This window comes from Cheilinus undulatus, linkage group 13, assembly GCF_018320785.1.
Source record: "Cheilinus undulatus linkage group 13, ASM1832078v1, whole genome shotgun sequence".
NCBI classification, from domain to species: domain Eukaryota; kingdom Metazoa; phylum Chordata; class Actinopteri; order Labriformes; family Labridae; genus Cheilinus; species Cheilinus undulatus.
This window is the reverse complement of record NC_054877.1, coordinates 17,318,874-17,345,319: the sequence shown is the minus strand read 5'-3', so window position 1 is coordinate 17,345,319 and position 26,446 is coordinate 17,318,874. Positions and strand designations below refer to the sequence as shown.

The 26,446-nt window shown below is 39.3% G+C and overlaps 1 protein-coding gene across 8 annotated transcripts in view; it reads right to left on the bottom strand.

The window, feature by feature from the left end:
* The window catches only part of mib1 (MIB E3 ubiquitin protein ligase 1), a 72,968-nt gene extending 50,212 nt beyond the window's left edge, over positions 1-22,756 (bottom strand). For 4 of the 8 annotated variants that reach the window (XM_041803473.1, XM_041803475.1, XM_041803469.1 and 1 more), the window contains exons 1-12: positions 21,796-22,756; positions 20,755-20,926; positions 15,171-15,300; positions 9,073-9,177; positions 7,958-8,024; positions 7,441-7,645; positions 6,814-6,997; positions 4,171-4,315; positions 3,919-4,052; positions 2,934-3,041; positions 2,604-2,801; positions 2,250-2,401 (exon numbers count right to left, since the gene is read on the bottom strand). In XM_041803473.1, coding sequence (XP_041659407.1) covers positions 2,250-2,401; positions 2,604-2,801; positions 2,934-3,041; positions 3,919-4,052; positions 4,171-4,315; positions 6,814-6,997; positions 7,441-7,645; positions 7,958-8,024; positions 9,073-9,177; positions 15,171-15,300; positions 20,755-20,926; positions 21,796-22,024 — 1,829 coding nt within the window. In that variant the 5' untranslated portion in view covers positions 22,025-22,756. The remainder of the gene's footprint in view (positions 1-2,249; positions 2,402-2,603; positions 2,802-2,933; positions 3,042-3,918; positions 4,053-4,170; positions 4,316-6,813; positions 6,998-7,440; positions 7,646-7,957; positions 8,025-9,072; positions 9,178-15,170; positions 15,301-20,754; positions 20,927-21,795) is intronic. The other 4 variants (XM_041803474.1, XM_041803476.1, XM_041803470.1 and 1 more) reach the window with 2 other exon arrangements.
* Between the last annotated feature and the right edge of the window lie 3,690 nt (positions 22,757-26,446).

Sequence of the window (26,446 nt, the reverse complement as noted above, 5' to 3'; positions counted from 1 at the left end):
AAACGCTGTGAAATAGAAGACAATAAAGAAGCCTTGTAATTTCTTTCTTGTCAGGGTTTTTTTCTCTATATAAATGCAGGCTCATACAGCCAGTTGTGTGTGTTCTGTGTTTGATTTTAAGCTATTTATGTCCTTAACTGTGTATAATTTAAAAGACATTTTTACATGTGGAAGGATCAGACAGATTTTCATCTATATAATTAGGTTTAATTATAGAGTTTCAGATATTATCAGCTCTGAAACAGCCAGCCAAAGGGGATAGGGCCGTCTGCTTCTGTATCTTTTTAAATTTAAATGAATAGGAAAAAATGTTTCATGGGCTTGCTTTAACTTTAACTTTCTTAAATACTTAATTATACTCTGCCTTATTTATACTCAGCTTTTATTTCATTTTACAGCATTAATCTAATCTGGTTCATACTGTTTTTCTTTTTCTTTAGAAACGCTCCATTTTTGCTTCAAAAATTGGATTGTTATTCCTTCTAAATCATTTTAATAATTTAATCTGCAAAAAAAATCCTTGTACCACAATCATGTAATCACAGAGACATTTAAATAGAGAGTACTTTGACAACTAGCTGGATAAGTGATGTTTAGTGTGTTTATGTGATTATTTTTTATGTCTAAACCAATCAGCAGATCAACTGATCAGTGTAACACACAGGAAACAGGCTTTAGAGGATCTATTCTGCAGAGAGCCAGAGGTGGAGGGCTGAGTCTGACCACGCTTGTGGCAGGTGGCAGGTGTTCCACAGCACTCTGACCTCAATTCCATTTGTCCTCGTGCCAAAGGAATGAATGCCAGTGAAGGGGAATGACATTTAGCCCAGGATAACCATGCTCATGCGCAGACATTTACACACCCAGAGCGCCCAGCACAGAGAGCAGCTGTTAACTTTTCTAGAAACTGTTCACTCTAAAACACTGACCCTGTAACATAATGTCTGTCATCTTAAGATACACTCAGTGATCAACCTGATACAGATCTCAGCCATCCTCGCTCAGAGACAAGGAAAAAAAACTGCCACAGTGTTGCACAAATCTACAAGAGCCGGAAATAGCTTTAACCAAGGACAAGGCAACTGCTGCTGCTGCACAGGCCGACTGCTTCAGGCCAGCCTATGCGCACAACACACACCTGGTGACGGACCATAATAACAGTAAAAAGAAACAACAAATGAACTTCAAGGGCTATTAGCTGCAATTAAAAAAGAAAGTAAATGCAAGACAGATGCTTTCAAGGCCTCAAAGGTAGCTAAATGTCAACTTGAGACTCTACCATCTGTTTGGGAGATGAATGAAGCCTATAGGCCCGCTTTATACTTCAATCAATGTCAAACTAAATAGAGATCCCAAAGTAAATTATACTGTATGAATAAAAGGGATCACTGAGGTGGTGCAATCTTTGGGTTTCATGGCTTTAAACTACTTTATGTTTGTATTTAAAGGAATCTGTGAAAATTTTTAAATATCCAGATAAAACAGAGCATTTATTTCAGATAATTAACATCAAGGAACACAATCTCAAAAGACTACAACCACCCATTATGAGGCATGTAGTACAGAATACATCAAAAGCTGAATTAATGATTTGTTAATTTGATCCATATGTATAATAATAATAATCCCAGAGTGATAATTGTTTTCATCTTTGCAAAAAGTGACAACCAATGAAATACTCTGAAAATGTATTATTGTATATAATGCTAAAGCCTCAATAGGATCCCTCCTAGGTTATTAAAATTTTGAATTTTGTTTGTATTCATGATTAAACTGAGTCTGTCTCCTGGTTGAGACCTGTAGGTGGTAAGCCCAAATTTGTCATTCCAAAGGAGGATGATTAAGTAACGGATTAGTTGTCACAGATTAGTAATTCTGCCATGGCCTGTGTCGTCTGGCTGCTAGGAGGCAGAAAATAAAGTCTAGCAGTTGTAGTTTTGGCCAATTTTTTAAAAAGTTTTGATAAGGGCTTATCATTATAATTAAAAAATAGATAAAAGAACAACTTGCTTGAATTAATTAAAGTGCTAAAAACTTTAGTACTCCCTACCAATTTTTAATCAAGAGAACAAGATATTTAAATACACAAAACTCACAGCGTGCCTGTATCTACCTTAGGCTTCCTTAAAAGCATTTAGCAGACATTTGTCTAAATCCAGAATAGAAAATCTCCATGGATTCCACATGTACACCTGTCCCTCATGGACATAAAAGGTGACAGTCAGCAGTAGCAGGATGGCGTCTCTTACCTGGGGTTTCCTCGCAGGGCAGCGTGATGAAGAGCATTAAAGCCATTATTGTTGGTGATTGTGACATCAGCACCTGCCTCCAGCAGCACCGACAGCATGTCATCTCTCTTCTTGCTGATGGCATCGTGCAGGGGTGTGTCCCCCTCTGAATCCTGAAAATGGAAATCTTGTGTTATTCACTACTTTCCTCTTAATCTGCAGCCTGCCTAAAAAGGAGCATACCTCTTGTAAGAATAAATATTTCTTCAACAAAGAAAAACCGACAGCTGTTTTATGTACTGTGATTTTTAATACTTTGAAAACTTTTGTAATGAAGCATTTAACATTTTTTTAATGAATCACAATGATAGATACCTGCAGGCTGGGGTGGCAGCCAAAGTCCAGCAGGGTTTTGACCACCTGCAGATGGCCCTTGTTAACAGCTATGTGTAATGGAGTCTGCCTTCGCTTGTTCCTGGCATTCAAGTCAGCACCGCCTCTCTGCAGCACCTCAATGACAGAGCCCTCATCACCAAAGGCTGCATGGTGCACTGCCCGGTCTCCATCTTTGTCCTGTACAGTGACATATCCGCATAATGATCAGGCATCCTTTTGTCTACATGAGGATAACTGTACTTTTGTCCAATCTGTGAAAAGCACTTAGACCATGGATGACAGAGAAAAATTTTATGTAATGATGCAAACCTCGGCTTCAAGGTCCACGTTGTGTTTGAGGAGCAGCTTAAGGACGTCTACGTGACCATTCTGACTGGCTGCCTGCATCGCAGTGTGTCCAGCACACTGCCCGTTCACCTGTAAACAGATCAAGAGGCAGAGCGGGAATATGGATGCTAGTCATGTCATTTTTAAGATTAGATATGCCTCAAATGAATTAGCTGTCCACCTGAGGGGCTAAGAGATTTGTGAGGGTGCGTTTAAGCGTTTGGACGTGTGTATGAGCATGGACGGGTGGCTGGGTGTGCATGTTTCATCACCAACTGCGGCACTGCAAAACTAAGAACATGAATATTAATGTGGAGTCCTTTGGGAGTCTCGAGACGTCTCTTGTCCTGGCTGGCGGATCACTTGGCCGAGCTCAGTATGCTCAGCTTTAAGCAAATAATTCCACTGAAAGGCAGTAGGGCATCTGGCCAGCCTTCACCACTAACACACACACACACACACACACACACACACACACACACACACACACTCATTCACTCTCTTGCTCTCTGAGTGACGACAGTATTGCAGACTTGACATAGTCAATTCTTATAACCTATGCAGAGCACAGGCTTCTGTCCTGTGGCAAATGGGTGTTTTCCCTGGCCTCTAGCCTGTGTCAGAACACAATGTGCTACCGTATGGGGTTTGTAGATCTCTGCTCGATTCGAAGAGTGAATCGGTCTGTGCTGCAGTGCACACCAATGCTCCCCGGTGTCTCCTCTGGGCCTGGCCTTAATGCTTTTCAGATTGAGAGAGGTGCAGGAGTGGGAGGGCCTCAGAGCTCCCTCCTAGGAGACTCTCAACCTCTTCAATATACTGAGAGCGGAGCAGGGCACAGTCATGGCTGTACCATCTCCAATTATCAATGTACTCAGATCTCTGAATGCATTCAGTGGCAAAGAGGCCTAATGTTCTAGAAATGCAGCAGCTGCTCACATCATAGGACTGTATTTTCCAAACTTACATCAACATCAGGTCTCTTAAGGATGTCCTCCACCTTGGCCAAGTCTCCATTAGCAGCTGCTTTGACCAGCTCTTCATTAATATCTCCAGACTCTTGTGTCTCAAACAGTTTTTTCAGCAGCTGAGACAGACGCTCTGGACATAAAAGAGGGACAACATAAAAATGTTACTGCATGCAAAACATCAGGGAGTAGAGAGGACAATCAACCAAGATGACACTGTCTTTATGTTGCTATAGCATGTTCATACACACCTCCAGAAGCATTGCTGACGGCAGAGCCAGAGGGGGCAATCTTAGTGACAGCAGCAGGATTGTACGTCCAAGAGGTTCCACAAACCTCGACCTTCAGGTCACTGTCAGAATAGATCTGCTGCACACGGCCCACCTTGCCTAGGGTCTGTTGATAAATGTTGGGACAAATTCATTAGTGTATGGAAGGCTTTTTTGGGGCTGTGTAACAGAGCCTGCAAGTAGCAGAGGGAAGATGGAAAGAGATTGTTAAAAACAGCAAAAACTGAGAGAGTGGAGGAAACGATAAAGTGGAAACAATAGCAGCCCAAGAAAACAATTGTTCTACACTGAGCAGAAACAAAGCTGTTTGCGAAAATGAAAAACTGACTATAATATAAAACTTAATATTACAGATAAAGGCTGTGTTCTCATTATTCAGAGCACATTTATTTGCACACAAAAGAAGATGGATATAAAATAAAGAGACCCTTCTACTGGCTAGGCTATTTTTCATCTAAAAAGGCAATAAAGAGAGAACACAGCAAAATGCTTTCCAATTTTGAATCATATCATCTCGGTCCCGGCTACATGAGAAACAGGCACTTTGAGTGTGCGGGGTCCGGGGCTGTCCTAGAGGATGCCATCAATAATGGGGACTGCTGCAGCAGAAGCAGCAGCGGGCAGCAAACAGCCGTGGTTAGTGATCAAAGCTGCAACCCATCTCCGGGTTTTAAGGCTCATTAGCTGCTGAGGGGGGCCAGTTTGGCAGGGACAAGTGGCATATTGGAGGAGACCGGCGTTACATAACCTGAGGCATGCTGGGCAGCAATGAATAAACTATGTTATAAGCAAAATATAAAATTATGTAAAGACTAAAAAAAATAAGAAAGACAGCAATGAGAACACAGCTGTAGTTTGATATGAGTGGAGAACTCCTGTCTCTGCAAGTTCTGACTTCCGCTGCCTCTTTAAAATAAATTAGGGACAAGGGGAGCAGAAAATAACACAGTGAGATGAGCTGAGCTTAATTAATGTAAGGTAACTGTAGACAAGTTGCTGGTCTGTGATAATGTCCAAGGACAAACTGAAAATCCAATTTAGAATTCAGGTCAATTCCCAACATAATGATTAACGGTGCTGGGAAAAAAAATCAAATCACAGATATTTATCTCTACAATTCTTAATCGATTAAAAAAATTGAAAAAACATTTAATCATACTTTATTTCATCCTAAATGCATTTTAACAAAGCCAATTTAAGCAATGCTAACCCTGCAGCTGACATTTTCCTCGGAGCACCTTCTCCAACTTCCCAAGTACACACAGTTGCTGCAGGGGGTGTGTAGCTTGTTAGCTGTGCTGTTTGCATTACTAGCGCTAGCTCTCAGCATTAGTAATGTTTACATGGCTGTGTCTGACATACTGATGTCCTTCCAGGGTACAGAAACATTTTAAGGAATGCTGTGGTTTCTACAGTTCCCTAAGTAAGAGTAATGCTGACCCCCATGTCTTCAATATGCCAAGCCTACTAAATGAAAGTGAGGTATGTGAGGAACAAGTCAAAGCATGACTCACATCATAAGCCGCCACCACCAGGAGTTAAAATAACTAGAACAATCAACAGCTGCTGACTATCACTTTAGGGATTTACCAACCAAAACTAAACTGATGATGAAAATAACATTTTCCATTGTCTGTTTCATTTTAACAGACCTGTTTCTAACACCACCATTGATAATGGGGGATGAAGATTTAAGGTTATGTCATTTTTCCACTGGCAAGATTCTGAAAAATACTTAGCTATCTGGCTTTAGCACACAAATTTTATCATAAGCACAAATAAATGTTAATTTTGACTTAGGTCTGTCCTCTCTGTGGTGTTGAATAAAGCTGATTATAGGCTAAAAAATAGGCCAACATGCTCAAAGCTGTATAACAATGAATACTGTTTTAATGTCAAATAATAATTGTGTGCTGACTGGAGTAGATCCTGAAATAAAACCCACCAGGTAACAAATAAGAAATGTGCTGTATATCAGAAATCAGTCTGAACTGAAAATCAAATCTTCATCAAATCATAACCCTAAGAATTGCAACTGAAATTGAATTGTGAGACACTAACAGATTCAGAGCCCTAACAATCACTGTCTCAGATGTACAGCCTTTTCAGATTATGCTATGTTTTCTCTTCAGGTTTAGATTAAAGTGTCCAGTGCTGGATAGATTTCAGGATTTTCTGTCATTCTCACAAATGTATAGCTAGAATCCTGTAGGCAGTTTAATTTTAAAAATGTATGCCCCAAATTATTTAAATAAATATACCATTACCAAATTTATTTAAAATATGTATGGGCGCGTCGGCAGTTGAGTGGTTAAGGCGCGCGCCATGTACGCAGGCGACCCGGGTTCGAATCCGGCCCGTGGCACTATTTCCTGCATGTCTCTCCCCGCTCTCTTCCCTGTTTCTGACTATATCCACTGTCCTATCTAATAAAGGCAAAAAAGCCAAAAATAAATCTTAAAAAAAAAAAAGTTTCTTAATATTATGCAATATTGCAAATAAGCATGCATCAGCTGTCTTAAGTGACAGTAAATTAACTACAAGCCCCCCTATGAGTGTGATTCATTTAACACAGGTAAAAGTAAGCATCTTTCAAACTCTTACAGGCAGCATGGCCTCAGCCCACTCTCCATGGCCTCGTTGTAGCAGCTTGATGCGGTCGATGTCGTAACAAATCTGGACCAGGTCTCCCACTAGGAACTGAGAACTGCCTCCCTCTGCCCCGGCTGCTACCTCACCGCTGCGCACTACATTAGCCTTTGTCAGCACTGCTGGGTTGAATGTCCACCTGAAGATACAGATATAGTCAGAGGGAATGATTAAGGATTTGTACGTGACAGTTAAGTAATAAAAATATATATATGAATACAATAAAGCCTATATTTAAACAAGCGCCTATGAAAAGTGAGATAAAGTTTCTGGATACTAAAAGCAGCCTGAAAAATTAAATTTAAGTTGTAAAAATAATCAGAATGTTTAATTTTTCAAACAGGGCTTCAATTCTTTATTCTATACCTCCAAAATATTAAATTTTAAGAGTGACCTTTCTCTAAAGTCTAACAAACCATAATCCTACTTCATAGTGAAGACATAATTTCTGAATTTCTGGGTTGTAGTTAAAAGAGTGACATAAAGCTGAGTACATGGGAAACTTTACTGACAAGACAGTGCACTTTTATTGTTCTACCTGACTGATTATCAAGTACTGATCCAGTCCATCTGGGGACTCACCTGTTCCCACTGGGGTACTGAACAACTATATCATGATCTTCATCGATGCCGCATACTGTGCCGGTGGTGGTGAGCGTCTCAAACATGCCGTCAGTCCAGCCGCCGTGGCCGTGTTGGAGGGACTGAACAATTTCAAGGTCTAAGTCGATGTTGACCAGGTCCCCAATCTGGAGACCACCAGGATTTCTGTTGCCATTTTGCTCACCTTGGAGATAAAAAGGGTTCAAGTTAAGTGCACTGTTTAAAAAGAGGAAACCAAAGGTGCAGCAATATTTAGTTTTTATTTAATGAGAAACCTAGTATGGACAGAAAAATCATCTGGGAATACTGTCACTGCATGACCGGAATCTATACCTGGTTGTGGAGCCAGGTGACTGTGGAGTGCTGCCATCTAGTGGCCAAACTGAAATAACTGCAAGTAAAATTCCCCTAATGCCCTTGAATTCACTGCACCAGAACGATAGGTGAAAGAAGTGGTGCAATAATGACGGTGGACACAGTTCCCTGGCTTACTTACCTAAAACGGGGCAGTGGTCTCTGTAAAAAGAACCTCCTTTGGCATCCTGGACACACTTCAGATCAGACTTGAGAGCGAGAGAAGAAAGAAACAGTTAGATTATTACCAAGGGTAATTTAATTAGTAGAAGAGCACAATGATAATGTATAACGGAACTGAGAGTGTGCATACTCTACGCTGTCAGTGTAGTTTTCTTCAATATCAGTGCCCTAAGGGTAAGGCAGGACAATGAAACACTACAGTGTTACAGGGAGGGAGCGTCCTATCATTTGTGATGACTCAGATGCGCAGACACTGTGGCAGAGTTAGAGGGCAGTGATGATCATTAGAGCAAACATTCCTCTGAACTGATGGAGCACTTAAGTCCTGACTACAACAAGTCCCAACAAATTAATAACTCGGGACTTTTCTCCTATATCCTGCCAGCACTTTTCATGTTGTTATTCTTTGTGTGCAAAACAGGACAGAGTGTTGTCCTGATATGCTGCATTTGAATCTGGAGTCTCTTGTTTGTTTGCAGTATTTGATGGCTGTATAAATAAAAGACAAAGCTGAACTAAAATTGCCACGATAGGTGGTCTAATCCATGATTTAGTTAATCCAGAGGCAGATGCCATCTACAGTCCTATTAGCTTTTTAGAATAACAAAGGACAAATCTGTTAGGAAACAGTGAAACCTGATTGGCTGCTTTCATAAAAAGGCAATGGCAGTCTCCACCAATGACGGAGACGCTTTTTCAATTGAGACGCGTGTGTAGCAGCACATGCGACAACCCCAAGAGAATGTCGCCCTCCTCTAGAGTTGACCTCCGTGTTCACTCTCTCCCCCTAAAAAGCAGAAAGAACAGCTTCGCCTTTATCATGCAGATACCTTCCTCTTCCAGCTGCCTGTACAATGGCGCCTTACTCATGCTGGCTGCGTGGCTCACACAAAGGCCCGGCGGCCAAAGAAAGAGCCTCAGCCCCACGGTCAAACACAAAAGCCACCTGACAGCTGATCTTTTGTGAGACTCAGTGTGTGTGTGTGTGTGTGTGTGTGGGGGGGGTGTGTGTGCGTGTGTGTTTGTATGTGATTGAGTGTCGAAAAGTGAGGGTCAGGCTGGAAGTTTGCTCACCATCCCCTCAAAGCCAACTCGGTACAGGTTCTTGGCCCCGTTATCCCAAAGAACATAGGCAGCACTGTGAGGGCTGGCTGCACTCCAGTCCTGGATCTCTGTCACCTGTGGAGGTAGAGGTGTGACCAGATGAGGAAGGTATAGAAATAAACACTGGAAGCAGATTGATTTGATTCTCGTAAGTATTTAGAGTCCAAAATGTCAAGGCCATGCATACTGTTATGGTTTATCTTTCATCCGGCTTGTTTCTTTATCTGTTTAACCTTTCTCTGCTTACAATGGAAAACAGAAATAATTTTTTCATCAAGTTTTCAACACACATAAACTTTCACTTGTAAAAGTGAGATTAAAAACTGTAAAAAGCATCTACCCTGGGTTACATTTTTGGCTTCATGTGCCATTTTTCCCTCACACAATGAGATTGCTTTTGATGGAGGAAACTAAAAGTTGCTGAGTAGCATCACACACTTTAAATGTTACACCGTCAATGTTTTCCAATTTAAATGTAAATCAAATTTCCTTGCTTTTGAGAAACATTAGAATTGGGATTAATCAAGCACAAATTAGATAGGGTTTTTTTTATTTTTCGAACCACAATTCAATTTTATTTTAATTCTCCTTCCCTTCTCATCCTACTGTCAATGCACAAACCTCGTTTTACTTTTTTATACTCGTTTGGGGATAGTTGTGTAATCTCAAAGAATTTTTAATTAAAATTTTGAAACCCTCACAGTGTTTTATTACAGAGAAAACAAAACAAATGAAAAGGACCAGTGAAGTTCAGCCCTCCACAGATAAAGCCTGTGGAAGACCATACTTATCTGGGAAACAAAGTTTTGTCTGTAGTCCCTATCCACTAGTCGTACAACAGGTCTCCCTGTATTCACCTTTTCCTTATTAAAAGGCAATTAAATAGGATTGTTATTTTGCTAAAGGGGAATCAAATTAAAATCACCATGATGAACATGATGAGGGGATCCAAATATGGATCCCTTCATTATGTTTGATGAAGATCCTGCAAATATCCATCTTTTTTTGTTTTGTTTTGTTTTGTTTTTACTTAGCTTCATGGGAACAAAATCAAGGGCTGGAAACAAACTGAGGATGTGGGTGTAAGCAGCAATAAAAACATGAATCATTATGCCACTTCAAAGGATAACTTTTACATATTTTTTCCACAATAGTTTAATGCCCACATTTTTTCTTTATAAAAGTTGCAAGAAATTTACTTTTAGGGGAGACATCCGAGTACACTTCTGACATCCCTCCTATCTCTAAAGATATTCAAAGATGATACAATTTTTAAAAAGACAGGGAAGGGAAGGGTTATGTGATAGGATAACAATGTTCTCAACTAATATTAAAGATGCTAAAAAAAAAAAAATCAGGGCCAGGGTCAATGCTGATGCTTGAAATAGTAATCAAGCTGATGGCTGAAACTGAAGCTGATGTTCTTGAAATCATTTTGGAATAACATTCCCATGATGCCAAATTTTTTTCACATTTGATCACAACAACAGATCAAAGTTTGACCAACAGGCCATATCTTCAACCCTAATATCAATATCTGCTCTAAATCAGCAGTTAAGTGTACTAAATACCAGCTTTAAAATTATACAACACATTGGATAACCAGTTACTGACATCAGTTGATGCCCACAGTATTTGCTGATAACTCATCTGTGTGTCTGCCGTCATGTCAGGCAAAAGGGCCAATGTCCGACTCCTGCATCTGTGCAAGGGATGGGCACAAATACCCGCCAGTAGTTGCCACTGTAGCCGTGCTTAATGGCTACTGCCTTGCTGCCACAATGCTCTTTAAAGTCGATGTAAACAACAATGAACTGATAGCTCCAATTGCATCTTGTAGGAACAGTGCACGTTTAACCCAAGCATTAAGAGATAACTTTCATCTCAAGAATGTGGACATTCACTGTAAAGAGGATCAAAGTCTGGCAGTGCTGATATTATCCACATTCTGTGAACTAATTTCATACAGTTCACCAACTTCTGCTTTTGTCCTGCTACACATCAACAGAGTGCGATTTTTACTGTTTTCTGGGTATTTTCTTGAGTAGTCAACTAAATGCAATTTTATTTTGCGTTTAATTGGATGTGAAATTATTTGCCTAGAAGCATCAAAAATAACTCCTATTTTCTTTCACTGGTCTGATTATCTAGTGCATGTACAATAAAAATGGTTATGAACCTGTCAGTTCAGCAAAAGCTAGGTCCCAACAGGGACCTACATTAAAAGTTTAAGTTTATTTTTTTTCAATATTGTGTTTTGAAAAATGGTCTACCAAACCTATGAGGAGAAAACTGGCCAGCAGTTTTGAGAGAAAAAAGTTAGAAAGGCCTGTAAGGCTAGGTGTTTGATAAGTTATTTGCATAAATATGCAGTGAGCTACATTGTGAGACTGAAAAATCAATTTGAATTGGGAAGTTAAGTTTAGGGATTTCACACGAGACTTGCAGCGCAATGTTTCCATCACACTGAAGAGTGTCAGGAGAAGAGCTGAAGTGAAGTAAATGAATTCTTTAATTAAAAGCTGTGCCTTAAGTAAATACAAAAATCAGATCGTTAAATTATTTCCAGATCCCTTACAGTGGTAATTGATAAATGGGCCTTAGGAGGTAATATTCATGCTAAACTAATGGAACATCTAAGCTGCAGGACATGCAATAGCAGTTTTCTGGAGAGCATATTGCTTACAGCATCATAAAACAGTAATGAGATATGCCATTAAATAACACAGCAAAATGAAGTCTTAAATTGCCGCAAGGGACTCTTAAATTGAATACTCTGGGGTCTGGACCAGAGTCAAAATACAAGCACTTTACAGCACATTTACAGCATAAATCTAAATAGACTGTGCTAAACAAATGCAACCTCATCAGACATTGTATTACTTTCTAATGATGTATTTATGCCTGGAACAACCTGCAGCAAGGAGGAAAGTTTATCGCCTCTCTGAGAAGATACACAGGGATCAGCCGAATGAAGCCAAGGAATAAGGGCTTCCCAGTGAACTATTGTACTTCTTCCTAAATCACATACAACATTTTGATCATCGGACAACATCCTATCCACCTCTTTTTAAATCTTTAATAACAGCAAACATGAACTTAGAACAATCAACAAATGGGCTAAAGTTTCTTCACTAGATCTGAATTAATAGAGCCAACAGGGCTAATATTATTGCTTATTAATGGAAACTTATGCTTAATCTGTACCTTTACATTTTAATCTATCTTTGAAAAGTTGCCTACAAGAAAAGAAAGAAGTGTCTTTGCTATCAGTGTTAACTCCATCAACAAATGTCTGATGTCCTCCTTGGCCTAGTGAAATGATATAAGATACTGATTCATTTTACTTTAGGTTTCAATGAATTAAGAAAAGGGTCTTGTATTTTTCAACTTTAAGGATCTAGAACAATGACATAGCTGTCTGCAGTATCTTGAAATGCAGCATAATTGTGATGAGGACCAAAACCCAGTACAAAAAAGTCCAATACCTAATGGACCAGACTACAACAAAGATTTTGGTGCTCCCAAAGCGACCCTCTGCCACTCAGAATGAAAGGCATAAAATATGTAAAGGATTCTGTATGTTTTGGATGTAGTTGTTTTTCAACAGAGCATGAACGTCGCCGTTTTGCTGGCCGGAGCCATGTCTCTGCTCTGCTCCTCTCATCACTAAATGTTTAAAAGAGATTTCTACGAAACAGTTATGACACCAAGACAGCTTTCATTCATCTACCAAAGTGAGTTTTTACTGGTTCATACCTATAGCAGAGAGAGGAAGGGCCAGATCATGATGGAGAAAGCAGTGCTCTGCACAGACTTTAATGAGCTTGTCTAAACAGACACAACAGTTTATAAATGATCAGACCAGGCAGGAATTTCCACCACCACCTCTTGTCTTTTTTTATGAAAAATAATACTAGTAATCAACAATAAATGTATATCCATTGGTCAAGCGAATTTGTTCATTGTATTTTTTAAGTGTTAATATATTGCTCAATTTAAAGTTCAAAGTTGCATTTGCAATTAAATAAGAATCTTTTTGAATGAAGTCAACCATTATGCTGCACATCTACGTTGACACAACAGAACTAGACTGTTTATGCTCTCAAACTGCTCTCAAGTTTAAGACTTTTTCAGACCTGAACTGGGAAAATGAATTTACTTTTTGCACGGCAAATGCATGTGAGATTTTTCAGTACATCCAACAGGGCCGAATTTTCTGATGTTGTTCATTGTTTATGAAATATTAAGTGGTATAGGACAAAGAATTTTTCGACCATAAATGCCAAAATTTGATGATTTCTGGCATATTTCATGCCTCTGTTATAGCAATATGCTGCATGGTGATGCTTAGATTTTTGCACATGTGCTAAGCTGATTCTAGAGTGTTCAACTAATAAAAAGCAAAATAACATGTTTTGTGAAGGAAGATCTGTTAAAGAAAAGGGTGGGATAAAGAATTCTTGGGCAATCCAAATATTGGAGACTGGGGTAGTTTTTTTTTTTTACAACTGTGCAGAATTTATTTAATCACAGCAAGTACTATGAAACAAGACATGGGTCTGGGGGTCCTTCCCCAGGAAATTTTTTGCATCGAAAATAGAATTCCCTGGATTCTAGACAGCATTAATGCAAAAATTGTGGGGGAAATTCAGTTAGAAACAGCTTCAATTTTCTTAATTTTGCATGGTCATTTTAAAACCGAGTACCTTCATATAAAACAGAAATTACGTGAGAAAATTATGTTGACTGCTTTAACACCTAAAAAATTAAAATACAATCTTAAGCTCACCTTTCACAAAGCCTGACATGAAACAGTAAAAACAGACAGATTTCAACAAAATAATAGGATCAACTTGTTAATATTGCACTGGAAGACTTTAAATACAAGTTTGTTTATAATTGACCCACTTCAAAAGTTTTAAAACCTTTGAAACTCTGACTGTAGCATGAAAAGAAACTCTGACTGAAGCGTCCAAAATCTTTGTTTCTCACTCTTTCTTCCTTCATCAAAGACTGGTTTCATACCTTTTTAGATGATTTCTTATTTTTGGTGTTCAGTTCTGTATCAAAAAACAGTTGTCAATGCAATGGTGACATGTCTTGTAGTAGGTGGGTTTTTTTTTAAATGGGCTAATATGTTGGTTTGTTAATGCAAGATAAATAAAATATGACCTTAAAGGGGATATCCTGGCTCATTATTCTACAGAGAGAGGCAGACATAGGGGAGCGTAGGGAGTATTAACATATGGACAGAGAACCTTTAATGCATACTGTACAGTCATCGTATCCATTCTTAACAAGTATAATGTGCCAAAAAATGATTCAACTTGTGTGAAGTTGGTTGGAAAAAGAAGACTGGATAAAGACATGTCTTAGTTAATGCGCCTTCTGAAATCTAAGACCTCTTACTGGTACAAATAAGACTTTTAAAGGCATTAAAATTCAAATGTACAATTCAAGACTTTTTAAGACTTTTCAAGGTTCCCTGGGAACCCTGTGTTGAGTCAGGCTGTGCCCTTCCTGTTTTGACTGAGGCTCCTGTACATTTAAAATCAACTCATATCCTGGGATGCATGCTTGTTATTTCCTCTACGTTTGTTATTTCTTTTATGTAACCCTTACAAAGACATCTACTTCAGAAGCAGACTTGTTGTGATAGCCTAAGGCAGGCTTGTGAAGCATGTGCTACATTGAGGGATTTACGATCCCCTTAATTGTAAATAAAATGATAAGACAGGTTTACCTTTCTTTTTGGAACTGTATCATTTGGCAGTTTTCTTTGCTAAGAAATAACTTCTAAAAGACGTCAAAATCACCTATGTGAAATGGTGAAAAAAATGTGAAATTTTTGAGACTCATGACAGCAAGCAGATATGTCATTGATGGATCAAATACCTTTCCCAAGATGGAAAAAGTAGGGCCTGTAATGATTGGTTTAGCACTGGCTAAACAAGATGACTGACAGCAGGACTTGCCATAGTCCGCACCTTGGTGCCACTACCTGTCAATTTACAGATTAAAACAGCCACAGAAGAGGCCATGTGGGGTACAGGCTGTTATCCTACCTTTCCTCTCCTTCCATTGCCTCCATCTTGGTCTTCCCATTGCCAGTCCACTCCTCTCACCACCCGGCCACCAGTGAAGATCCCCCTGGCTGTGATTTTCTTTGACTTGCGTCGTGACTCCAAAAGTACTCTGCTCGGATTTAAAGAAAATAAAAAATAAAACAAATTAATAATTTTTATTTTGGGTTCAACTAAATCACTGATATAAAGCTATCAGAATATTGTGACTATGCATAGACCCTGTGATCTATTAAAGCAAATATACTTTGTAGAGGGGATGCCAGTGCTCCTTCCAGCTCCAGTCCCTAACTGCCATTCCCTGTGTTTATTGTGCTGGAGTTATGTTGTAAATTACCTCCATATGAAAGAAAATGTTACTGTTAGCACTCAGCCTTAAAAGCATCTAATCTACTGTCATACCATGCCATGTAGTCCCTGGCAATCATAACTGTCTCTATTTTGGGGAACTGATTTTTAATGGAAACAAAACAAATCAACCCAGAAACATTTTCAAGGGTGGTGAGCAACAGGTTATTCCTGATCTTAGTTCTTTGAAAGAACGAATCTGACTTAATATGAGTGTACAAAGTCATAGTTTTAAAGTGCCTTTGAGAAGGGGATTTTATTGAGGTTAATTCAAGGTAGCATGTCATTGACTAGCAGGTGTCACATCGTAACATTACGAAAAACAATGCTTTAGGTATAGCTCTAAAATTCTCACCTTACTGATAATTACTATTCCCTTTCATCTATAAATAACCACAGAACTGCAAATACGACTAATACACCAGTGCTTAAGAAGCTACACACATATTTTTGACGATTTAAATGCACTATAACACAGCAGTCTAAATTCTAGCTCATCTACAAACTTGTCTTATGAAACACTGATGGCTAATAAAACAATTAGTAGAGCTCTAACCGCCCGACAACTATGATAGTCTTGGTGGTAGACGTGGCAGCTGGACAGTGTAGGTCTTACCAATACAAACAGCTTGGGGCCTCTAACCACTCCCTCTTCAGCAGTTTGTGACAGAATCTAATGTGGTGTAACAAAACACCCCACCTCGCTGTCGGAGCAGTGTGAATTGGGGAGACCTCCAGCACCTATTGTTCATTATGCAACGTCTGTCTCAGGGGAAATGAAGTTGTACTCAGTTGAAAAGGCTGCCAGCTGTTGGGCCATGTGTTCATTTACTAAAACTATTGTGTTTGGCTGCAATAGGCCTGAAATGGATGGAAAATCATCACAGTGCTGACAGTCTATGCAATAACAAGATCAAATGCAAGTTGGGAATTTTTTTAAGTGTGCACACTCACTAATTGGTCCAAATAAAAGCCCTTGAGTTTAATCAGACAAGTTTTTTTCCTTCAAGATGTGAGCAGTGTAAATCTCTCTGTTGCACATCTTTGCTTGCAAGGAATGATATTGTGGCAAACAGTATGATTCAGTCTTGTCTCTACATGACTTAATTGGTAAATGACCTGAGGGTAGATACAAATCAATTAAGCCTGTTGAGTTTTGACCCACAAATAGCAGGATGGATAGAAGGAGGATACAGGATGAAAGGGATAATGCCCTTATGTTTCTTGTTTGTAACATTGACACTGGCACTTTAAGTTTACAAAAGTGTAAAAACTAGGTCTGTCAAGATTGATCAAAAACAATTAAGGTCCATAATTTGTGCTTTAATTTCTTTTTTTTTATAGTTATAAATTGCATGCTTTACTATCCCTTTCAGCACACCTTTGTTGGGTTATGTCTGTATCTCCCTGCAGCCACAGTGATCTAAAATAATTACACCACTGCTCCTTAATGCCTAATACACTTTAAAAGAAAGACTCATTGACAGCTCAGTGGTAGAGATGCATATCAAAATATGATACCAACAGGGCACCCGATACCTACCATACAAAAGTACAAGACAGCTTTTGGTGCTTCATTTCGGTACCCCACCACCCTGACACAATCTGCCATGACTTTCAAGAAAAGGAACAAAATATATTACTTGATTTATGTGCTCATGCTTTATTTCAGAAGAGCATGGACATCTTAATCATTTTGTTGTCTGTGGCAATGTCTCTGCTCTGCTTGCATGTTCCCACTGAGGGCAGTCATATTGACTATATATTAATTTGATTGTTTGTCTCTGATGCAACGCCAATAAATTAATTTTGTTTGAGCCTCTTACATAAATAAGTTATGCCTGTTTCCTTTACTTACATGGTCTATTGGCATCTTTTTAAGATATATCTGAATCATTTACGATGCTGAGACAGCTTTTATTCAACTACCTACTTTTAACACACTCTTTTCTGTTAAAAGTATTGATCTACACACTGTTTAGGCACTTGTAACATTTAATAAGTATCGATTTAAAATGGGTATCTAAAAAAATCCAATTAATTCCCAGTCCTACTCAGTGGACTAGTCAAAAGTAATCTGCATCTTGTATAACTTTTATATTGTTTACTTATTTCCTTTTCAATCCATAACAAGTTCCCTTTTCTGTGTTTAAATACATGTCATTCTCTTCGATTTACCGATAGAAGCAGATCTGTATCAAAGCAGGACGTCAGTTACACTTAGTTTAACACAGTTCAAAAATCCTAAATGAAACTAACAGTTTTGAATGCTAAATAGTAGGGGTGTAAAGGTACGTGTATTCCTACCATACCGATTTGGTACAGGCCTCTTGGTACGGTACAGATGTGTACCGAACAAATACATGTGGAGCCAAGCTTATACACAGACGGAAAACCAGAGAGCAACTCACTGTCACACTGTCCTGGCAACCACACAACCACAATAAACGACAGCAACAGCCTGAATATTCCCTGATAAAAGTGTCCTGTTAAGGAACACTTTGTTGCCCAGTAAAATACAACAGTGGACAAAGACAACAACAGTAGCGCTGACATTATTCAGCACCTGTGTCGCTAACAGCACGTCGTCCAGTGGACCAATCAAAGCATTAGAAAAAGCACCACTCAAACAAGAACGTCACTGTAACGAGGAGGAACAATAAAATCTCACCAGCCAATTATGAATTTCCTATTCTTTAAGATAGTTTTTATTATAACACTGGTGCTCTGGCTCTGTTAATCAAATTAATTTACCTTCAGCTGTCAGCCTCAGAGGAGTGAGAGAGGTACTCTGCAGCTGGGTCATAGGTAAAGTTATCCTCAGATTTCACACACCTCTAACCTCTTTATCCGCTAAGATGGGATGTGAAAAGTTCTCCCAAACTTTGTAGTAGGTCCCATTGGTTAAAAAAAAAGTAATCCAGTGCTGAAGTCCATGTTGAAATTGGCAGAATAGACACTAATTTGCATACTTATCAAGCTAACTCGCAGTTGTGTGATGATGCATTGAAGTTGACTGGAAAATTTTAGTGTTTAAAGAATGGGTATAAATATGTCAATATATTAATGAAAATAACCTAGTAATTCAAAAATTCATTTATCTATTAACATTTTTAATCATTGAAGAACTTTTGGAAGGAGGTAGCAGCATTATTTATAATTCTAATGTAATTCATTTAGCTTATTTATTTTAATACAGTTTAATTTAAAAAAATAAAATTACATTTTATTTATTCGCTTCAATCACCGTACCGAAAATGTACCGAACTGTGACTTCAAAACCGAGGTACATACCAAACCGAAATTTTTCTGTACCGTTAAACCCCTTATAAATAGTGGAATTTTTAAATGTTATAAAAAGGAGGCAATTAATAGTGATTTAATACAGAAATTCTGAGATTAATCATGATTAAAAATTGTAACTGTTTGACAGCCTTAGTAAAAACATAATCATCAACGTTTTCAGGTCATTTAGATGCATTTTCCTCCTTTGCTTGATAATAAAGGCAATAATATTGCCAGCTCAACCTTCTGATCATGTCAACACTTCATACCACTCTCTTCAAAGTAAAACACATTTGACCTGATTGGTCTCTTCACCTACGAATGTATACCTACCTACATCCCCTGTCATACCTTGTTTGGGAAGTGTAACGCATAGAAATGGAATGGGTGATGTGCCACCAGTTAGGCTTTGTCCACAAGAAGTGAAAACGATATATTTTCATTTTGTTTTAAAAACGTTTTCTATAAACAAGGAAAAAAAGCACGGAACCACTGAAAACCACTGAAAGCACTGTAGTATATATGCCAAGCCTGTAAGTGGCGCTGTACTGCTGCCACAGAAATGTATTAAAAAGAGAGAAGATTACAGAGCATGTGTCTATTCTAATATAATATCGCCGTGGTCGATCCAAGTTTTTTGTTCGCGGTGGTGGTAAAAGTAAATGTAAAAGCCATGATAAGCTCAGGAGTGTCTGCAGCATGAATACAACCCTGTTATCTGCCATAGTTGTTTTGGCTGGACCCGCGCTTGCAGCTAAAGTGGGTTATGCTATGTATCACGTAATCGTTCCAAGAAAGATTCAGTTGGCTATCCACATTGACAAAATGGTAGACATATAGACATTTGTTCACTCTGGGACCTGGTTTTAAAAAGTAGTGTTTACAATCTCCCAAAACGCTGTTTCCGTGTGGATGAAATGTTGATACGACAAAAAACTTCTGCGTATACTCCTGAATTCATCTGTGTGGGGACAGGGCCTTAGTAACACTTGCATAATTGGGGGAACTAGGGAGCTGGCAATGTGTAACATCAGAGCCAGCAAGGTGGAACAGCACAACACACCAGCTGTGTGTCCACATGCTTTGCCTCTTGCACTTCTGCAATGCCCTAATGCAATGAGAATGCACATACTGGGACACCAATATTACACCATCACAGATGCCACAGATGCAATGGATAAATACAGGGTATAATGATGGTGGAACTAAGTGTTGGATAGAGCTGTTGTAGGCACACTGCAATCTGTAAGCAGCAATAAACTTTCAGATAGTTTACACAGCACAGTCAGGACTGCATTTATATAAATGATTTTACACATCATTCTGAGCTTCCAAAAGCAAATAAAAGAAAATTGTGAGGCTTCCAGTGAACACAACATCTGAGTGACAAAATTACTTCAGGGAAATGGTGACAAATAAAGCAATTTTGCTTGATGGACTGCTATGGCACTCTGCTGAACCCAAGTGAAAAAAAAGCACAGCCTATACTCGTCTAGTTTGGGCACAATTATATTATAAGAAACTTGTAAGACAGTTTTTACACCTTTATGTCTGATGTTTAAAACAGGAGATAGTGTTAATGTAAAAAACAGTGCTCCAAAAAAGTAAACAAACAGGAAGCACTGCATTAGTATCATTTTTAAAAACGTCAGACCAAATTTTAAAACCAGGCTGACTTGTTGCCTGGCAACTGAGGGCTGGGCGCATGGAGATAGATTTTGTCTGCCTGTAAGGCAGGGTGCATGAAAGACTTCTCAAATGTCACATTCATGTAAAGCAACCTGAAACCAAACTAAACAAGTGAAAGGGTAAACTTACCAATCAAAACAAAGTGCAGCAGTTTCCTGGCTACACAGTGTCTATTTATTGTTGGCAGGTCTAATTAAAAGCATTATGATAGTAAGTGATGCTAAATGTTGCTGGGTTATCTAACCTCTCACTGCCTGGGGTGGTGATCCTGTAGAACCGATGCCTCAGGTGATGCTTGTCTCCATGGTAACAGGTTGTGCAAAGGTCATAATTGGTGCACTCAGCACATTTCCAGCGGATACCGATGATGGGCTGTTGACGGCAGGTGTCACACATGGTTCCATCATGCTTGATGCCTGAAGGGGAGCAGTTTTGTAGGCTTCGATAAATCACAACTTTATAGCGTTTGGCTAGCAGCATGTATGCTAATCCTTATGTAATGTCTCTCTCACAGCCTACCATAGTACACCTGTGTACACTCTGTAACTTGTTGAACATGTTCACTAAAACCTGCCTCTAAAATGTCACAACACTTCAGTCTTGTTTTAACAATAAAGATTCTTATCGCCATATTTACCAGATGTGGTGATAATATTTACAATGAGTCAACTCCTCATCTCATGACTGTGTTATCAGGTAATGATTAAGAGAACTAGGTTGAAGCGGTCAAAAGAAAGACTACATGTCAAAAAGTGGAGCATGTACGTTGTAATAAGAAAGGTACGATAGAGATGAGCAATGTTTAAGAGGTGCTAACATATTTATGTCTTTGCATACACAAACACACCCTGTTGAGATACTCTAAGAAAAAGTGTGGAATATACAGGTCATGTGGATAAAATCTTCATTGTTAACTTGCACATCTTGTACACATCTTAAAGCTTTTTTTTTTTTTTTTTTTAAGAAAAGCTTCCATAAAGAGCTTTCTGTGGTATCTGTTCAGACAGGACATGCTCAAATAGTCATTTGCTTTCATACAAATGAGAGTAGTCAAGCATACTAACGTATTCACTTCCCCTATTTTAATATGTAGGGACTTTTCTAATCATTCAATTACATAGACAGGTATCTCTTAATGTTTGTCTCCTCAATAAAGTTCCTGCACACAGACACCCACATTAAAGACCACAAAAGGCCAGCAGCTTGCATGATTTTCCTGAGAAAGCGTCTATCTTTGATGACTGTTGAATGTTCTTCCAAACAGAGCCGACTGATGCAAAGTTACCTGTTGGAGCGCTGTCTAATATCCTCACGTCGTAAGCTCCAGAACAACGGTAGTTCGCAGCAGTCCCATTATCCCAGACAACCACCACCTCCTCTGGACTTTCAAAACTCCTGACGGTGCCGACATGTCCCTCTCCACCATCCTGCTTCCCCCACTTCCAGTCAGGTCCGCGGACCACTCTCGCTCCAACTCCTTCCATCATCGCTCGGTTATTCCTGCCGGTGGTCATTTAAGTACCGGGATTGCAATTTTACTCTATATTGTAGATAGTTAGCAAGCTAGCAGCCGTTGCTAGCCAGCTGCGGTTAGCACTGGAGAATAGTTTCCAAAGCAAGTCCTAACAGGAGAGAAACGAACAATCCACAAAGCTAGCCTGTTAGCTTACTCAGCTACCTAAGGAGGCTGTTGGACCCTTAAAACTATTCCTACAAGCTAACGCTGGTTGCAAGCTCGAGCCTCCTCAATGTTGCTTCATGGAATAAAACAAATTACCCCCAAAACCTTATAAGTAGCCACATTGTTAGCTTAGCCAAATCTCAGCACTCTGCAAGCTGTCTCTCTCCTCCACTCCACACACAAGAATGCCACCTCTTCAACTTAGCAAGCTAACGAGCCGAGTTGCTAGCTATCGCAATGCTAGCTGAAAAACCTCTCCCGGCTAGCTAGTCCTTATCGTTGAAGTAAATGTAGTCCTTTTGGTGGAGGCGTATCCTTATTGTTGGTGTCCGTGGTGCTGAAAATATATCCAAGATATTCCCTTTGTCAGCCAGAGATGGTTCCCTGGAGTCAACTCAGAATAAACGCGTCGCCATTATTGTCAATCATCGTTCAGACCTCTCAGACGAGCAACAACTAGCCACGGAGGTGAACGACAAAGCCCGAAGACTCGAGGCTTGGAAAACAAGCACGAGCCCGGTCTGAAGTGCGCGTGCGCATGAGCACCGTTCGAAACCATTCACTAACTCAGGATGAATGGAAGCATAGGCGTAGGAACCGGGGGGATAGGTGGGACGTGTCCCCCCACCCCAGCCGCTCCCCCTCCCCCAATATTGGAGACAGGCGAATTTGTCCCACCCAAAAATTATATTCCAGAGGAGAAAAATATTTGATTTTGAAATTGTATTAACTCACGTGCTTTTATTTTGAAAGCGCAACACAGCGTCATGTCACTGGCCCGCCCCCCTCCCTCACTGCTCTGAGTGTTTGAGAGGCGGGAGACAGCAGCAGACAGCAGGTTGTCTGATGACAGAAACCCTTTTGAACGAGGTAAAACGGTCTGTAGGGAACGTTGACATGAATATGGCCTGTTTATAATGTCTTGTTGTTAGTTCTCGTTCATATTTAGAAACTATATATTTTGAGTCATCTTAATCTTTGGCTGGTCACTTGTCCATTATTTAACTGCTAACTTCGTCAGTGTTCCCAAGTAACGTCAACGCTACCCAAAATGTTTTGTCATCCAATTTTAGTACAGTGCTACTGAAGAAAGGGCTGAAACAGCAGCAAGACTTGCTTTTTTTTTTTAAAAGAGTAATGTTAGAGTGAGTAACGGTTACACAACACAAGGACAACACCTAATCATACTCGACCATTTATCAACGTGTATGACATTATATTAGATATAATGCACCATAATGTCTTATCAGGAGAATGATAGTACATAGAGTAGTGAGGCAGTTGAAGCAATGAAAGGTGGAGAGACTGAGGAAGCTCAGGTGAGTACTTAAACTGATTAGTGAATTATGTATTAGCCCATTAATACTTTTTAAACATAAACAATTCTATCATGAGAAGAACTGTAATACATTCGAGAAAGAGACAGGAGAGGCAGATGGAGCTTCAGGGTGTGAGGTAAGGTTTAAAAATCATTATTGATTATAAAAGATTCAGAAAGGAGAACAGGTGAAGACTGATATCAAGTTGATTTTTTAAAAGATCAATTTTCTATAATTATTTCATTATTTCCACAGTACTATAAGGGTTTGGGTTAGGTTATGAGCTGCACTGGAACACCCCACTAGTGTTCTGCACATTTATATGGTGAAATGCTACTCCATAGTGACACATAAGTGGAGTTTTTCCTTTTTAGTTTTAAAATAGGACACCTTTGTGCTCAGGAGCTGTACCTTAGACGTGCATCTCTGAAGCCATTTTGTATGTTTAGGAGCAGGAATGCAGCAGCAAGAAGGAAACCGGAAAAGAAGAGGATGGCACAGGGCTTTAGGTGAGGTCTTTTTCTGTATGACAAAAACCTTAACAGATACTTTTTTTAGCTTTTGTAAGTCAAATGCTGATACTCTATATTACTATATGTAATGTTGTCTTGTAAATGCATTAATGCCCTGCAGGGACATCAAGGGCTTGAGACAGGGAGTCAAAGTGAGGGAGAGACAGGAGTAGACCAACAGGTAAGAGAGAGTAACATATAACAGTAGTTCAGGAGTTAACAAAAAAGTGGAGAAATGGAATTGCTTGCTTGTAGTAAGTGCAGTCCCGTGGCATTATATGACATTGTGACTGTGTCTTCATGCTACTGAAATATTAAGCTTGCTAGTACCAGTGCTGCCACCTGATAAAGTAAGTGTACAGCCCTGGAATGACATCATCATTATGCTTTGATTAAAAACTCAAGCCATTTCGTTCAAGAGGAAGAGGGAAAAGTGTTTTTTCTGGGTGGTTTGCCCACATCTTAAGATCATAAAACATATACATACAGATATGATCATGCATTTATGTGTGCACAGCACTATTTTTCCAAGAAACATTTGAAAAAAGAAGAAAGAGTTAAAGATCACATAGTAGTTAATTTATGACATATTTCTGCTCAAACTATTTACAGATCTGTCAGGTTGCCAATATGTGCCCCCCTCCATGTCACTGATTTTAATAATGTATGTTTTCAGGATATGTTTTTGTTTTTGCAGCGGTTTCACTTGGGTGCTTGGTCAGGATTACGACAGCAACTTGAACAAATAAAGGCTATTGGCCTTTGGACAGAAACCCTAGACTCAATTATTTTTTGCAGTTTTAGAATGTAAATGTTTGAGTTTCAACATTCATAAAGGAGCTTTGTAGAAAAAAGAATCAATAGAATTATTTGAAATGATATAGATGCCGTTTTGAACTGTAGAAATTGGCTAGAAGTGCAATTCTTAATTACAAAATCTGAAACACTTTTACGTTTGAAACAACATTTTTATTTTTTATTTATTTAACCTTCAACCAGGATTATTCCTATTGAGATACAAAAATCTCTTTTACAAGGGAGTCCTGGCCAAGACAGCAGCACAAGTTTCCCATATAGGACATTTAACAGGACATAGAACAAAGATAAGAGGGTAATTCATGTAAAATAGCCTTATAAAGAAAGGTACAGTTGCAAGAAAAAGTATGTGAACCCTTTGGGATTTCTTGGATTTCTGCATAAATTGGCCATAAAATGTGTTCTGATCTTCATCAAAGTCACAACAATAGACAAACACAGTTTACTTAAACTAATAATGCCGTAAAATGATATGTTTTCATGTTTTTATTGAACAAACCATGTAAACATTCACAGTGCAGGGTGGAAAAAGTATGTGAACCCTTAGGCTAATGATTTCTCCAAGAGCTAATTGGAGCCAGGAGTCAGCCAACCAGGCGTCCAATCAATGTGATGAGATTGGATGTGTTGGTTAAAGCTGCCCTGTCCTATAAAAAACACACACCAGGTTTGAATTTGCTGTTCTCAAGAAGAATTGCCTGATGTGAACCATGCCTGGCACAAAAGAGCTCTCAGAAGACCTATGATCAAGAATTGTTGACTTGCATGAAGCTGGAAAGGGTTACAAAAGTATCTCTAAAAGCCTTGATGTTCATGTGTCCACGGTAAGACAGACTGTCTACAAATGGAGAAAGTTCAGCACTGTTGCTACTCTCCCTAAAGGTGGTCGTCCTGTAAAGATGACTGCAAGAGCACAGCGCAGAATGCTCAATGAGGTGAAGAAGAATCCTAGAGTGTCAGCAAAAGACTTCAGCTAAAGAATTCTGTGGACAGATGAAACCAAAATTGAGTTGTTTGGAAGGAACACACAACGCTATGTGTGGAGAAAAAAAGGCACAGCACACCAACATCAAAACCTCATCCCAACTGTGAAATATGGTGGAGGGGCCATCATGGTTTGGGGTCTGCTTTGCTGCCTCAGGGCCTGGACTAATTGCTGTCATTGATGGAAAAATGAATTCCCAATTTTATCAAGACATTTTGCAGGAAAACTTGAGACCATCTGTCCGCCAACTGAAGCTCAACAGAGGATGGGTGATGCAACAGGACAACAACCCAAAGCATAGAAGTAAATCAACAACAGAATGGCTTCAACAGAAGAAAATACACCTTCTGGAGTTGCCCAGTCAGAGTCCTGGCCTCAACCCGATTGAGATGCTGTGGCATGACCTCAAGAGAGCGATTCACACTAGACATCCCAATAATGCTGAACTGAAACAGTTTTGTAAAGATTATTGTCCAAAATTCCTCCTGACCGTTGTGCAGGTCTGATCTGCAACTACAGGAAACATTTGGTTGAGGTTATTGCTGCCAAAGGAGGGTCAACCAGTCATTAAATCCAAAGGTTCACATACTTTTTCCACCCTGCACTGTGAATGTTTACATGTT